Source organism: Lycium barbarum, chromosome 9 (genome assembly GCF_019175385.1).
Source record: "Lycium barbarum isolate Lr01 chromosome 9, ASM1917538v2, whole genome shotgun sequence".
NCBI classification, from domain to species: domain Eukaryota; kingdom Viridiplantae; phylum Streptophyta; class Magnoliopsida; order Solanales; family Solanaceae; genus Lycium; species Lycium barbarum.
In genome coordinates this window covers 31,761,288-31,777,870 of record NC_083345.1, presented here as the reverse complement: position 1 = coordinate 31,777,870, position 16,583 = coordinate 31,761,288, and the positions used below count along the sequence as shown (strand labels likewise).

Genomic DNA, 16,583 nt, shown 5'->3' with positions numbered 1-16,583 from the left:
TATACGCCCTGCATATGGGTGAAGGTACAAATTTTTTGTCACATTTAAATGTGCTTAATGGATTAATCACGCAGCTGGCCAACCTCGGAGTAAAGATTGAGAAGGAAGATAAAGCCATCGTGCTCTTGAACTCGTTGTCATCTTCTTACGATAATTTGGCAACAACCATCTTACATGGTAAGGACTCAATTGAGCTGAAGGATGTGACATCAGCTCTTCTACTCAATGAGAACATGAGAAAGAAGCCTGAAAATCATGGTCAGGCTCTCATCACAGAAAGTAGAGGCAGGAGTTACCAAAGGGGTTCGAGCAACTATGGTAGATCCGGAGCTCGTGGAAAATCTAATATTCGATCCAAGTCAAAAGCCAGAAATTGCTACAATTGTGATCAACTAGGTCACTACAAAAGAGATTGTCCAAATCTAAAAAGGGGCTAAGGTGAAAGCAGTGGCTAGAAGAATGACGACAACACAACTGCCATGGTGCAAAATAATGATAATGTTGTTCTCTTCATAAACGAGGAAGAGGAATGCATGCACTTGGTAGGTTCAGAGTCGAAATGGGTGGTTGACACAGCAGCATCTTACCATGCCACACCAGTAAGAGACATTTTCTGCAGATATGTAGCAGGAGATTTCGGCACGATGAAAATGGGTAACACAAGTTACTCAAAGATTACGGGCATCAGAGACGTTTGTATCAAGACAAATGTCGGATGCATATTGGTTCTGAAGGATTTGCGCCATGTACCTGATTTGAGGTTGAACTTGATCTCGGGAATTGCTTTGGGCCAAGATGGATACAAGAACTATTTTGCAAATCGAAAATGGATACTCACCAAGGGATCATTGGTGATTGCAAAGGGAGTTGCTTGTGGAACGTTGTACAGGACAAATACAAAAATATGCCTAGGTGAATTGAATGCGGCTCAAGATGAGATTTCTGCAGACTTGTGGCAAGAAGAATGGGTCATATGAGCGAGAAAGGATTGCAAATTCTTGCCAAGAAATCATTCATTTCTTTTGCCAAAGATACAACGATAAAACCTTGTGACTATTGTTTATTTGGTAAACATCATAGAGTATCATTTCAGACATCGTCTGAAATAAAATTGCATATACTTGATTTTCTATATTCTAATGTTTGTGGTCCAATGGAGATAGAATCGATGGGTGGTAACAAATATTTTGTTACTTTTATTGATGATGCTTCACCAAAATTGTGGTTTTATATCTTAAAAACCAAAGATCAGGTATTCAAGTTTCCCAGAAGTTTCATGCTCTGGTGGAGAGGCAGACGGGTCGAAAGCTAAAGCATCTCCATAGTGACAATGGGGGGGATTACACTTCAAGGGAATTTGAAGGGTACGTTTCAAGCCATGGGATCAGACATGAAAAGACAGCTCCTGGAACCCCACAACACAATGGTGTAGCTGAGAGGATGAATCGCACCATTGTTGAGAAGGTGAGTAGCATGCTCAGAATGGCTAAACTGCCTAAGTCATTTTGGGGTGAAGCAGTTCAGACAGCCTGTTACCTGATCAATACGAGTCCATCAGTTCCATTAGAGTTTGACATACTAGAAAGATTTTTGACTAATAAAGAGGTGTCCTACTCATATCTGAAGGTGTTCGGTTGCAGAGCTTTTGCACATGTACCGAAGGAGCAGAGAACAAAGCTGGATGATAAATTCATTCCCTGCATATTCATCGGATATGGAGATGAAGAGTTCGGGTATAGACTATGGGATCTTTTAAAGAAGAAGGTCAACAGAAGCAGAGATGTAGTCTTTCAAGAAAGTGAAGTTGGAACTGCTGATGATGTGTCAGAGAATCCCAAGAATGGTATAGTCCCTAACCTTGTTACCATTCCTTCTAACCATCCTAGATGTGCAGAAAGTACGACCGATGAGGTTGCTGAGCAAGGGGAGCAACCTGACGAAATTGCTGAGCAGGGGGAGAAACTTGGTGATTATGTCGAGCAAGTGGAGTACCCTACTCAGGAAGAAGAAGAACAATCTCAACCTCTGAAGTGATCAGAAAGTCAAAGGGTAGAGTCATCCAAGTACCCTTCCTCAGAGTATGTCCTCATTAATGATGAGAGGGAGCCAGAAAGTCTGAAAGAAGTGTTGTCACATCCAGAAAAGAGCCAGTGGATGAAAGCCATGCAAGAAGAGATGGAATCTTTACAGAAAAATGGCACATACAAGTTGGTTGAACTTCCAAAGGGAAAGAGACCACTCAAATGCAAGTGGGTCTTCAAACTCAAGAAAGATGGAAATGGCAAGTTGGTCAGATACAAAGCTCGATTGGTGGTAAAAGGCTTCGAACAGAAGAAAGGTATTGATTTTGATGAAATTTTCTCACTTATTGTCAAAATGACTTCTATTCGAACCATTTTGAGCTTACCAGCTTGCCTGGATCTTGAAGTGGAGTAGTTGGATGTGAAAACTGCATTTCTTCACGGAGATTTGGAAGAGGAGATTTATATGGAGCAGCTAGAAGGATTTGAAGTATAGGAAAGAAACACATGGTGTGCAAATTGAATAAGAGTCTTTATGGGTTGAAACAGGCACCAAGGCAGTGGTACAAAAAGTACTCATTCATGAAAAGTCAAACTTACACAAAGACCTATTATGATTCATGTGTATACTTCAAAAGATTTTTCGACAATAACTTTAGTATTTTGTTATTGTATATGGATGACATGTTAATTATAGGACAAGACAAGGAGCTGATTGTTAAGTTGAAGGGAGATTTGTTCAAGTCATTTGACATAAAGGACTTGGGCCCAACGCAACAAATTCTAAGGATGAAGATTGTTCGAGAACGAACAAGCAGAAAGTTGTGGCTATCTCAGGAGAAATACATTGAACGTGTACTAGAACGCTTCAACATGAAGAGTGTTAAACCCGTTAGCACGCCTCTTCTTGGTCATTTGAATTTGAGCAAGCAAATGTGTCCTACAGCAAAGGAGGAGAAAGAAGGTATGGCCAAAGTTCCTTATTCGTCAGCAGTCGGAAGCTTGATGTATGCAATGGTATGCACTAGACCTGATATTGCTCATGCAGTTGGTATTGTTAGAAGATTTCTTAAAAATCCTGGAAAAGAACACTGGGAAGCAGTCAAGTGGATACTCAGGTACCTGAGAGGTACTACTAGAGACTGTTTGTGTTTCGGAGGATCTAATGCAGACTTGAAGGGTTTCACAGATACTGATATGGCAGGTGATCTTGATAATCGTAAATCTACTACTGGATACCTGTTCACATTTTCAGGGGGAGCTATATCATGGCAGTCGAAGTTGCAGAAGTGTGTCGCACTCTCTACAACTGAAGCAGAGTACATTGCCTCTACAGAAGCTGGCAAGGAGATGATATGGCTGAAACGGTTCCTTCCAGAGCTTGGATTGCATCAGGAGGAGTATGTCGTCTATTGTGACAGTCAAAGTGCAATATATTTGAGCAAGAACTCCATGTACCATGCAAGAACAAAGCACGTCGATGTGAGATATCACTGGATTCGGGAAAAGATCGAGGATGGATCAATGCAGGTCAAGAAGATCCCTATAATTAAACTTTGTTTCTCCATGGCATGGTTGCTCCACCTTTCCCCATTTCTCTTCAACTAAATCAATATAAATGACGTCCTTAGGATTATACACCAAAATAAGTAGAAGGAGTAGTCCAATGAAGCTTTCCATTCACAAGGGTACCCCACCTAGTGGGTAGCACCCACGCCAACATTCTTCGGTACTTTTCCAAGAATCACTTTCTAGACTATATATTTTCATCTCAACATGATGTTTATCATATCCAAAACCGTTAATAATATTCCAAGGCTTGCAAACTGCCACTACTTTGTAATCATCATGAAGTTCATCATATCCAAAAGCATACCTGACATAGAGACCGGGTCCAGGATCAGGCAATTTCTTGAACTTCCTGATCGATGGATTGTAAAGAAAGAAGTCGTTTACCTCGATGACAAGACAAATAAACCCATTGACAGAACCTACAATCTAAGAAGATTTCTTCATAGGACAACCAAAGTTAAATGGCAAATTAGCAATAGATGTATGGGGTTCTTTCATAGGATAATCCAAGTCAAAGGCCTCAGTAACAGTCATAAAGTAAAGAAGTAAGCGAATAGTTCTTAAGATCAGTTGGATATACTTTCAAGAAGCGAATTGTTCTTAAGATCAGTTGGATATACTTTCAAGACAATCCTATAGTGAGTGTAATCTTTGTCATTAGCACATATACTGAGATGGGTATTGACAAAATCAGGGCTAGAGATTAAAGCAAGCCAAGATTTTGAAACACAGCTGAATTTCAAAAGAGATTTCACCGGAAGCCTTAATAGGATATCAGTAATAAGTTCAGGTGGAAGGGTAAGGCTTGTCAAGCTTGAATCTTGCACCGAAGTTGATGGAAATTGAGAATGGTTTGTGGGTTTGCTCTATTTTGGATGTAGATGGGAGGCTTCATCTTCCATTTGGGCAACACAAATTTGAAGATTAACAGGTTTTGATGATTTTCATGTGTAAGTACTAGAACAATACTTGCGCAAATAAAAGTCCGCTTTTGGGTTCAATATAAGCGATTGATGGGCCAAAACATATTTCTAGCATAGCAACTCATTAGTATCATTGTGCAATATATTAAAAGTCAAATAAAAGATACACATGAATTATTAGGAAGCATAAAACTGAACAAATATATGGAAGTCCAGGAATGCTTGGTGTTTTAATAATGAATGAACTGATCCTTCAGACATTGTGGTGGTGGTAAAAACTAAATATTTGAGTACAATGATTCCTGAAATAATGTTTGTCGAGTCCTCAAATGGTAATTTACAGGAGAACTATAAATATCAACTAATAATGTCCGAAGATGAAATTTGTTTATTCGTTGATACAGGGTTATAAGTTAAGTCGAAGAAGGCATGTATTGATCTTGTTGTTATGGATAGCAAGGGTGTTTAGCTTCACCCATGAATCCCAATTCAGTTTGTTGGGATGTCTATGATTGTTGAAGCGCTTGAAATTAGAAAATTTGTGGAAACAACGATACAAAATGGATGGAGAAAACTTTATCTCTTCTCTGATGTGAAAGGTGTAGTAGACATTTTGAAGAAAACTATGAAAGCTACTTGGGGCGTGGATGTTTCTTGTGAAGATATTTGGAACATGTCTTCATGTCTAGATCACGTCGTGTTTGTATATATTACTAAATGGTTTAATATTTTTGCTCATAACTTAGTTAAGTTTTCAATTTCTTGTCGCATGGATTTTTTTTGGGAAAGAATATTTTCGAGTTGGATTGTCCATGATGATATATGCTCCTTTAAACATATCATGTCCTTAATACATTAATAGATGAAGATTTATGTTTAGAGAGAGAGAGAGAGAGAGAGAGAGAATCAAGTAACTTAGATATCTTTTGAATTATAATTTAAGCATTTAAATCTTTTAAATTATGTAAAAAGAAAGATTAAAATATCGTGGAACAAAGAAAATGGAAAAAGGCCAAAAATGCCCCTGGACTATTAGAAAAGGTCCAAAAATACCCTCCATCTACCTTTTTTGCTAAAAATATCTCTCTAGTTACATTTTTGGCTCACTTGTGCACTTTGACTAACGATCAACACTAAAAAAAATTTAAAAAAAAAAAATTCACGTAGCATTTTATTACTGGTTCAAGTTTAAACTCTGACCAGTTAAATAAATTCACCCACCCGATTTTCCCCAAACCCGCCGCGTAAACATAAATAGTATATTCTTTTTCAAATGGATCATATTGTAACAGCTATTTGAAACTTTAAAGGACTATTTGTAAAGTTAGAAGAGTATTTTGAAACTAAAAACATTTCAAGAGAAGTCGTATTATTGCATCTCTCGTTTTTATCAAATAAAATTATTATTTGATAAAAAAATGAAACATTTATGGTGGGTAGGGTAGTAGGGGTGGTAGCAGTGGGGGTTGGGAGGATGAGGATGGTAGTGGTTGACCATGGTGGTGATAGTGGTTGTGATAGAAGAGATGATTAGTAGTGGTAAGGTGGGTGGTGGTGTTAGGGGATGGGTGGAGGGGTGGGGGTTGGGAGGGTGGTTGTGATCGTAGAGGTGGTTAGTGGAGAATGGGTGGAGGTGGGTGTGATGGCAGGGGTGGTTAATGGTGGTGGGGTAGGGTGGGATATGGTGGGGAGTAGGGTGGGGAGTAGGGTGGGTAGAGGTTGGGAAGGTGGGGTGGTGGTAATTGTGATGACAGAGGTGGTTAGTAGTGGTGGGGCAGCTGGGTGGTGGTGGGTAGGGGTGGATGGAGTTGGGAGGGTGGGGTGGAGTTGTTGGTTGTGGACAGAGTGGTGGTAAAAATTATCCATACAAAGGTACCTCTTAATGATATTAAGATTTTTTTCAAGATCTTAATGATTAAGACCTATTCAGACCACATAAGTGTTTAAATCTTCATGTAAACAAATGCACTTAATGGCCTAAGGTCTGAACCATTCAGATTCAGACCTCCAATAAGTGCAAACAAATGAGGCCTAAGTGTCTATAGGAACAATCCTAATTAGGGTGCCTAAATGAAAATCGTGACAATTTTAAGGGGCCATGTATGTATTTGTCCTAAAGGCATAATACATAAAAAAAAAAAACTCAAACTCAGTCTCATCTGGCAAGTATGCCTTCCAACTTTTGGTGTGCACAAGTAGGCACCTCAACTTATATAAAGTTGAACACGTAAACACAAATGCTGACGTGACACATGACTTTTCGAGGTGTAGTTTATACAAATTGAGATGTCTAGATGATCATTTTGTAAGTTAGAGTGTTCAACTGACAAAGTGGAGACAAGTTGAGGTGCCTACTTGTGCACACCCAAAGTTGGAGGGAACACTTGCCAGCTGAGGCCAATTTTAAGGACCTATTTATGTATTATGTCTGTCCTAAATTTAATGTTTTGTGAAAGGCATAATACATAAACAGGCTCTCAAACGTGGTCTCAGCCGATTATTATGCCTTCCAACTTTGGGTGTGCATAAGTAGGCACCTCAAGTTGTCTCTACTTTGTCAGTTGAATACTCAAACTTACAAAATGATCATCTAGACACCTCCAAAATCTATGTGTAACATCAGCATTTGTATTTACATGTTCAACTTTATACAAGTTGAGGTGCCTATTTGTGCACACCCAAAGTTGGAGTGCATATTTGTCAACCAGCCGAGGACAAGTTTGAGAGTCTGTTTACGTATTATGCCTTTGTGTATTCAAAAATGAATAATACTTGATAATAAAGGTAAAATGGATATAAAATGGTAAATTATCTCGTGATTATCCAAAATGGACAAGTAAAAGCAGACATCTCTTTTTAATATAATGGACAAGTAAAAGTAGACGGAGGGAGTAGTCACTTGGTTTTGTTCGATATATTTTGTACCCTTACTCAATTTGGCACTCTCCTCTGTGAATTAAGGTTTTTTCTTTTTTCGCATAAAGGTTGCAACCTTGATCAGCAGGTGTTGGAATTTGTTTGTCTAGTAGTTAATTATTTTTTGCGACAATCTACAAACTACTGAATTTCTTCCACCATTACAGCCTATAATAAGTCCTAGAAGAAACTACGAAGTTTTGAAACAATCTAAAACAATATTTTGGATTCTTAAACCAGGGAAACAGAATTTAAAAACTAACTTGGATTTTGCTGTCAACAAAGAAAATTAGAGAAGACAAGTTTCAGGAGGGGGCCCAGACCATTCTATCCATGGCAAGGGAAAAAAATTCCAATCAGAAGGAAATCCCAACAATGTTTTCGGAGGCTTGTTTATCTTGTCAAATTGGTAATCATCTAGAAAGCCAACGGTTTTAACCATGATTTAAGGGTTATTTTAACTAACTAACATTGACCTCTTTTTTTAACCTGACAAGCTACTACACGTAAGGCAAGGAATTTGAGCGAGCTGCTCAACCAGAGCGTCTGTCTAGCTTTTTACATTGACCCTTCGATATATAAGTGGACTGGTGTGATAAAATTACCAATGCACTGGATAAACTGGATGGATGTTGTAACGGAGAGGAGCTTCATAGTCCTAAATCCGCCTCAATTAATGAAAACACATTAATTTAAAAGGAGTACATAATAACATAAAACACATCAAGTAAGGTAGCTGCTAAATAGTTCATATCATTCTCAGACATAAAGAATATGAGCATGCAGCAGCATTACACTTCAGATGAACATAGCAAGATAATTTCTCATCAAACAAGTGGTACAGTACAAGGTTTTTATTGGAAAACAGGGAGTTTTGAATTTAAGGATTTATTCAAATTATTCAATAACTTGATAATACGGGGTTTATCAATATTTAGCTAAGTACACCATTTTTTCTCGAGACAGACTTTTCGAATTCTTAGCTGGAAATTGCAACTGCCAGGTATCCATCTTTGCACTCACATGACATACTTGGTAAGCCAATGTAACATGTCCCGGTGGGCTTTTTCAGCACTCCGCACAGCCTCTTTGTCTTCCACATTGTATCTCAATGTCCATCCATGCTCATCACTAGGAAAGATTTTGACAAAGCTATCCACCTATATTTACACAAATCAAGAAAGCAAAGCAAAGGGTAAATCTAAAATCTTGTAACATACACTGAGAGATTCATCAAATTAGTTATACCCACTTATGTCGGTTTATTCCCTGAATAGACAGGACAATATTATTTTCCCACATCAATCTTTTAAAATGACGAGCAAATCCTAGAATTAGTAAGGTAAGTCCGAGCTCCCATTACTTATGCGCATAAGTAATGGGATTAGCATGCTATTTCTTTTGAGTATTAGTAATAAATTAATCCACCCAGGAATCCGAGTTTGGAACCTGGGTAGGTACCTTAAAAAAATCATGTACCTCAGGTTTTGATGATAAAATCTCCTCAAACTGCTTAATAAGCTCCGGAGGAGAGATGCTATCATTCTCAGCAGCTAAAATAGCTACTGGTTCCTTAACGTCTGCAAGTAATATGTATCATCAGTCGGTGGGGAGAGAAAAAAGAAACAATGTTCAAGGTAGTCTTCACGATTCAAACTACAGTTAGCACCAATTGCATAAAACGAAGGTAAATTCATAAATAATTAGCAAGATTCATATTAGAACGGAATTGAGGCGTAAACGAATACAAAACAGCTATATAAAGTCTTTGGAGGACTAAACATCAATCTAGATCTCAATGCCCCTTGCAGTATAGTAGTATGTATATGCAACAAATGCGTGTAAAATCCAGGATTCAAGTGGCATCGAGAACATTGAATGAAATCGGTGGATAAGCAACAAAAGTATAAAAGCACACCAGTAATAGCTCAATCTGATCATTTTCGTAATAAGAGCCATACCTTTAATATCATCAACTTTGACAAATGCTGGGTGCAATAGTGCTGCAGCTTGAATGTCATCAGATTTAGCTAGGTCAGTAACTACCTTTCCTGTTAAGAAAACTTGAGATAACTATCACAAGAACAACCACAAGAATCTTGACCTTTTACATCCTAGTACAGGAAAGGGTTAAAATAACCTTGATGTTCGAAAACTTACCACCCCAGCAAAACCCTACAGCTCCAATTGCAGATACACCTTTATCTTTTAGAGCTGCAACAACCTGTTTTGCATCTTCAAATCCTTTATCCTAACAAGAATAATAAAAAGTTAATAGCATGGGGGCAAGCCTGTTGCTAGAAATGTTACGGGACATTTCCGAGCAGTGGCAGATGAAACCCATTAGCTTTTATCCAGCCCTGTATATACAGTAAGAAATATACTAAACATCTCTAAGTATTTGGGGCATTTAAATATAGGTGAACTTTAAGTTTTAAAATTGAGTAGAGGTGATTCAAGTTTTAATTATTGAGTAGTGGTGATGATTTTTGATTAGTGATTAAGGGATTTTAAGCTTGTCCAACAGTTTTATTTTTGACACTTTGACCCTCAATTTTATTTTTAACACTTTGCTCTCAAGTTTTATTTTTAACACTTTGTTCCTCGCCCCCACCCCCTCCCTGCCCCCATCCCCCCACCTCGCCCCTGCCCTTGCCCCCACCCCCCACCAAAAAAAATGTTTTTTTGAAAAAGATTTTGAAATTATTTTTTTGTTTGTTTTTTTGCACCACCCCCACTCTACGCATTTCACCGCTCCACCGGAAATTTCCTCTGCCCCTACCGTACTCCAGCTTGGTAGTTTCCACCACCTGTCCAAGGTTGAGCCCTGGGATTTGACGGCAGACTTAAAAAGCCACCTACAAACGCTTTACGCCCACCCCTGCCCCCAGCCCCCGACCATGCCCCCTCCCTTGCCCCCCAACCCCACCCCCCACCAAAAAAATGTTTTTTTAAAAAAGATTTTTAAAAGATTTTTTTTTTTTTGTTTTTTTGCACTACCCCCACTCGCAGCCCCCGACCACGCCCCCTCCCTTGCCCCCTGCCCCCACCCCCACCCCTCACCAAAAAAATATTTTTAAAAGTTTTTTTTTAGTTTTTTTTTTTTGCATAACCCCACCCCTTGCCGCCAGCCCCCCACCACGCCCCCCTCCCATGGCCCCCACCCCTACCCCTACCAAAAAAAAAAGTTTTTTTTTGCACCACCCCCACCCCCTGTCCCCAGCCCCCACCACGCCTCCCTCCCTAGCCCCCCACCCCCTACCCCCACCAAAAAAATATTTTTTTAAAGAAGATTTTTAAAGGTTTTTTTATGGCACCACCCACCCCCACCCTCCCAAAAAAAATTAATTTTATTTTAAAAAAAAAGTTTTTGTTTTTGGTTTTTGGCAACATCCCCCTCCCCCCCCCCCCCCCCCCCCCCCCCGCCCCTAACTCCAAAAAAAATTAATTTTATTTTTTTAAAAGTTTTTGGTTTTTTGCACCCTCCCCCCCCCCCCCCCCCCCCCCCCAAAAGCAAAAAAAAAATTGAAAAGAATTTTTTTTTTTCGTTGGTTTCTTACTCCACCCACCCACCCCAAAAAAAAAATTGTTTTAAAAAAAGTTTTGAAAATTTTTTTTTTTTTGCACCACCCCACCCAAAAAAAAATCTTGAAAAGAAGTTTTGAATTAGAGAGAGAGAGATACCTCCTTCATATGTTGATCCTAGCAAACCCAGAAGAAGGCGGACAAAGAGGAGGCGTGGATTCGGGGAATCATTGCGAACGAGAAAAAACAAATGCTCCTTATGCAAAACAGTTGGCACAAAAACGACATGTCCAAACTGAAATGCTCCATAGTTGTTAATTGCACTGTGTTGTAATAATAGTTATTTGTTGGAACTTTATGACATTTTAATGTTATTCTTTTTTAGAATGATAATTTATGTTCTTGGTGTTTGTGAACTTGGTTTATATGATATGTTGATCGTGTTCAATCATAAATGTGAGTATTCTTGTTAATAAATTGCTGAACAATTTTCAACAACTAATGAATCTGTTGCAACAGCTCTGTAACTTGTTGTGTTTTATCCAACAAGTAACAGGACTTGTTGCAGCAACTAGTATTTTGTTGGGTTTTATCCAACTGCTAAAAGATTTTCAACAAGTAAGCAATTTGTTGCAACAACTGACAGGCCTTGTTACAGCAACTAAGTTACATTTTGGGGTTTTTCCAACAAGTGGAGTGACTTGTTGCAGAAACTGGGTAACTTGTTGTGTTTATCCAACAAGAGTAAGGACTTCTTCGACAATTATGTCACTTGCTGCAACAGATACTACAGTTGTTGCAACATATACTACACTTGCTACAACATATATTACAGTAGTTGCAACAGATACTACTTGATTCACCCATATTTAGTGATCAACAAAGGGAAACCAATGATATTTAGTAATAAACAAAGGAAATCAACGATATGTATCAATTTATAATACTTAATCAATTTGATGGTATTTTGAGTCAGGAAAGTTGATCTACTAAGTCAGTATGCACTAAATCCAATGATCATTAGAGTGAATTGATATCAACTACTTGATTCACCCATATTTAGTGATAAACAAATGAAATCAATGATATTAATTTAGTGATTAATATATAATACTTAATCAATTTGATGGTATTTTGAGTCAGGAAAGATGATCTACTAAGTCAGTATGCACTGTGAACTACTTGATTCACCCATAGTTAATTATAAACAAAGGAAATCAATGATATTTAGTGATCAATGTATATACTTAATCAATTTGATGTATTTTGAGTCAGGAAATATGATATACTAAGTCAGTATGCACTAAATCGAGTTATCATTAGAGTGAATTAATGTGAACTACTTAATTCACACATGTTTAGTGATAAACAAGGGAAATCAACGATATTTAGTGATCAATGTATAATACTTAATCAATTTGATGTATTTTGAGTCAGGAAAGATGATCTACTAAGTCAGTATGCACTAAATCGAGTGATCATTAGAGTAATTTGATGCGAACTACTTGATTCACCTATATTTAGTGTTAAGCAAAGGAAATAAATGATATTTAGTGATGAATATATATATCTACTAATATCCTTAATGGATTAGATAGTAATTTCATAGATTAGATGGGCAATTCTAAGTGTATTCTTCCTAAATCGAGTGATCATTAGAGTGTTTTGATGTGAAGTACTTAATTCAACCATATTTAGTGATAAACAAATGAATTCAATGTTATTCAGTATAAACAAAGGAGTTCAATGTGATCAATATCATGAATATGTTGCAACAAATGGAGGAGTTGTTGCAACATATGAGATACCTGCTGCAACATATGAGTAAGTTGTTGCAACATATGAGATACCTGCTGCAACATATGAGTAAGTTGTTGCAACATATGAGATATCTGCTGCAACATATGAGTAAGTTGTTGCAACATATGAGATATCTGCTGCAACATATAAGTAAGTTGTTGCAATAATTCAAATCTGTTGCAACAACTAAGCAACTTGCTTAAACATCTGATCCATCTGTTGAAACACATTAATAACTTGTTGCAACTTCTTCAACAAATGTATGATCTGTTGCAACAATTAACTCATATGTTGCGACATATTTTTTAGTTTGTGCAATAATTTAAGCCATTGTTTGATTTTTTTCCAACAAGGTGAATAATTTGTTGCAACAACTAAGCAACTTGTTTAAAAAGATTAGTAACTTGTTGAAACAAATTAGTAACTTGTTGAAACAAATTAGTAACTTGTTGCAACTTCTTCAACAACTGCATGCATCTGTTGCAATAATTAGTAAGTAAAATAAATAAGTTCATAAACAAAAATTGTTCAACAGCCACCTTGGTTGCAAATACCACAACTAATCAAAATAAATAAGTTCATAAACATCATTCACAAATAACATAAAGGACAAAAAAAAAACATAAATTGTTCAACAGCAACCTTGGCTCCAAATACCACAACTTAAGTAATAATTTGTTCAGCAACTGCCTTCTAAGGTGTAGCAGATTTCCTTGATCTGCTCCATCTCCTTCATTTCCATCATCAGTTTCTTCATCTTCTAGTTCTTCTTCACTTTCTTCATTTGTATCTACTGCTTCTTTGCTCTGTTCTTCATCTCTTTCTAAGGATTGATTGTCAGTTTGGCTGTTCAATTTGACTATATCTTTCCTCAACATTTGCTGATTCATAAATAAATTGTTTACTTATTGCAACACGTGTAGAAATTGTTGCAACAACTACAAATCTGTTGGATATCTTCTACAAACAGAACCAAATAACTGAAGCTATGTCCAACAGATTTGTAGTTATTGCAACAGATTGTCTACTTGTTGCAACAAGTATAGAACTTGTTGCAACAACTACAAATCTGTTGGATATCTTCTACCAACCGAACCAAATAACTGAAGCTATATCCAACAGATTTGTAGTTGTTGTAACAAATTGTCTACTTGTTGCAACAAGTGTAGAACTTGTTGCAATAAGTGTAGAACTTGTTGCAATAACTACAAATCTGTAGGATATCTTCTACAAAAAACAAAAAAAAACTAAATAACTGAAGCTATGTCCAACAGATTTGTAGTTGTTGCAACAGATTGTCTACTTATTGCAACAAGTGTAGAACTTGTTGCAACAACTACAAATCTGTAGGATATCTTCTACAAAAAAAAACTAAATAACTGAAGCTATGTCCAACAGATTTATATTTGTTGCAACAGATTTATAGTTGTTGCAACAGATTGTCTACTTGTTACAACAAGTGTAGAACTTGTTGCAACAACTACAAATCTGTTAGATATCTTCTACAAATAGAAGCAAATAACGGAAGCTATGTCCAACAGATTAGTGAGTCGTTGCAACAGATTATCTACTTGTTGCAAAAAGTGTAGAACTTGTTGCAATAACTACAAATCTGTTGGTTATCTTCTACAAATAGAATCGGATAAATACCAGGACAAGAACAAAAAAACTATTTGTTGGATATATTTTTCTAAACCCTGAATCATACCTGACAGTAACAGAAAAACCATCTATTCACTACAAACTTTTCCTAAACCCAAAAAAAAAAAAAAATCAAAACTTCCTTTCAAGTTTTTTTTTTTTAAGGGGATGGGGGGGGGGGGGGGCGGGGGGGGGGGGCAAGAAACCAAAAATAAAAAATTTTCAATACTTTTTTTCAAAACAAAATTAATTTTTTTTTTAGGGTGGGTGGGGGAAGTAAGAAACCAAAAAAAATAATTCAATTTTTTGGTAGGGTGAGGGGTGCAAAAAAACAAAAAGAAAAAAATTTCAAAATTTTTTTTTGGGGGGAGGGGGGTGGGGGTGGGGAGGGGGGAGGGGTGGGAGGAGGAGGAGTGGGGACCGGTAAAAAAATCAAAATTTTTTTAGGGGTGGGGGTGTGGGGAGGGGGCTGAAAAACAAATAAAGAAAATCAATACTTGAAAAAAACAATTTAGGGGAGGTGGGGAAGGGGGTGGCTGGTGAAAAAGCAAATCAAATAACAAAACTTAAATATATATATATATATATATGGGCGGGGTGAGGGGTGGAAGGAAGAAGAGTGGGGACTGATATAAAAAAAATTAGGTGGGGGGGGGGGGGGGAGTGTGATTGCGCGGGGGGAGGGTTGCGAGGAGGAGGGGGGGTGCAAAAATAAATAAAGAAATTAAAACAAAACAAAAAAAAAATGGGCCGAGGGGGTTGGGGGGGTGTGTGGGGGTGAAGGAGGAGGAGGGGGTGCTGGTGAAAAAGCAAATAAAAATATCCAAACTTTTCTTTAAAAAAAAAATTTGTGGTGGTGGGGGGAGGGGGGCAACGAGGGTGGGACTGGGGAGGGGTGGGAGGAGGAGAAGGGGGGCTGGTGGGTTTTTTTTAATTAAGTTGGGATCTTTTTGTATTTTATAAAAGATTAAGAAGTTTGAAAAAAATACATTTTGGACCCAATCTTCTTAATTCCAAATTTAATTGAGTTTTGATTTGATGTGGTACCCACAAGTCACCTATACTAATTTCACAACTAAAAGGTCACCTTTAGTTAAATCTTCCAAGTATTTGACCGTGAGCCGAATTATTATTATATATTTAACTTAAGATCGTTACAGAAATCATAATCTTTAAATCTTCGATCTGCTTCTGTTTCCGAGCATGATCAACTTAACGAATGGAGAATTAAGATTAATAAGTTGAAGAAATCTTGAACACATATTGTTCCATGTGATTGTATCCAGACCGGTAAAGGCTTCTCCGTATTTTCAGGATTATACGGATCGCCATAAAGAAAATCAGGAACTACGACATAGTATCCTTTAGCGGCAACTTTGTCAGCAAGATTCCTACATAACGGCAGTTGAATTTGGGGATCAGCGCAAGATAAACAGAAAGATCGGTACTGACCCTGACCTCTTCCCTTGATGTGACCAAAAGATACATGGATAAAACATGGCCACAGTTGGATGAATTAGTGTCATGAGGTACAAAATATAAAAACTTCAGGTGAAATTTCCTTTTCAGTTAACCTGATCAAAGTTGAATGACTTTTATATGACGAAAAATAGAAAAGTGATTTGTGTGTGATAAATTTTGAAGTTTGACTTTTTGTAAAAGACAATAAAAAAATAATTTTTGCATGATAAACTCAAAAGTGGATACAAAAGATGAAATTTACTCCCAAAAGATACACAGATAAAACATCACCAAATTCTATATAGACCCATTTTTAGCTTATTTCATCCCATCCTTACTAATACAACATCCGTGTGGTGCATGGGACCAATTTATTTGGTTCAATGGACATATAAACGGAGTTTGGGTAAGCTTAAAAGTTGGTCAAACCAGTTTTAAGCACTCTTTTGCATGAAGTCGGAAAAGAGGAGTAAATTAGAGGGTACCTCAGATTTGGTGCTTCATAACCTACAAAAAATTATGAAGACCATGAAATATTGTCTTCCAAAATATTACATTTAAAAAATAAATAAATAAAAAGTTAATCCTTTTACCAAAAATGTCGGAGACGAGGACGATGGCGAATAAGGAAGCCGAACAGCCAGAGACGTATGTGTTGAAGCCTCCAAGTTGTATAACACTCCCATTTCCGCTACTTGAGCTCAATGTTGGTGCATTCATGCAG

The 16,583-nt window shown here is 37.4% G+C and overlaps 1 protein-coding gene across 1 annotated transcript; it reads right to left on the bottom strand.

Annotated features, from left to right (window-relative positions):
- Nucleotides 1-8,136: 8,136 nt before the first annotated feature.
- Nucleotides 8,137-16,579, bottom strand: LOC132611834 (endo-1,3;1,4-beta-D-glucanase-like). The gene is made up of 7 exons (XM_060326201.1): nucleotides 16,453-16,579; nucleotides 16,345-16,366; nucleotides 15,687-15,789; nucleotides 9,593-9,683; nucleotides 9,394-9,483; nucleotides 8,912-9,012; nucleotides 8,137-8,592 (listed from the first exon to the last, which is right to left on the bottom strand). Exons 1-7 carry the CDS (start codon nucleotides 16,577-16,579, stop codon nucleotides 8,452-8,454), a joined length of 675 nt encoding a protein of 224 aa, XP_060182184.1. The 3' UTR covers nucleotides 8,137-8,451.
- Nucleotides 16,580-16,583: the final 4 nt, after the last annotated feature.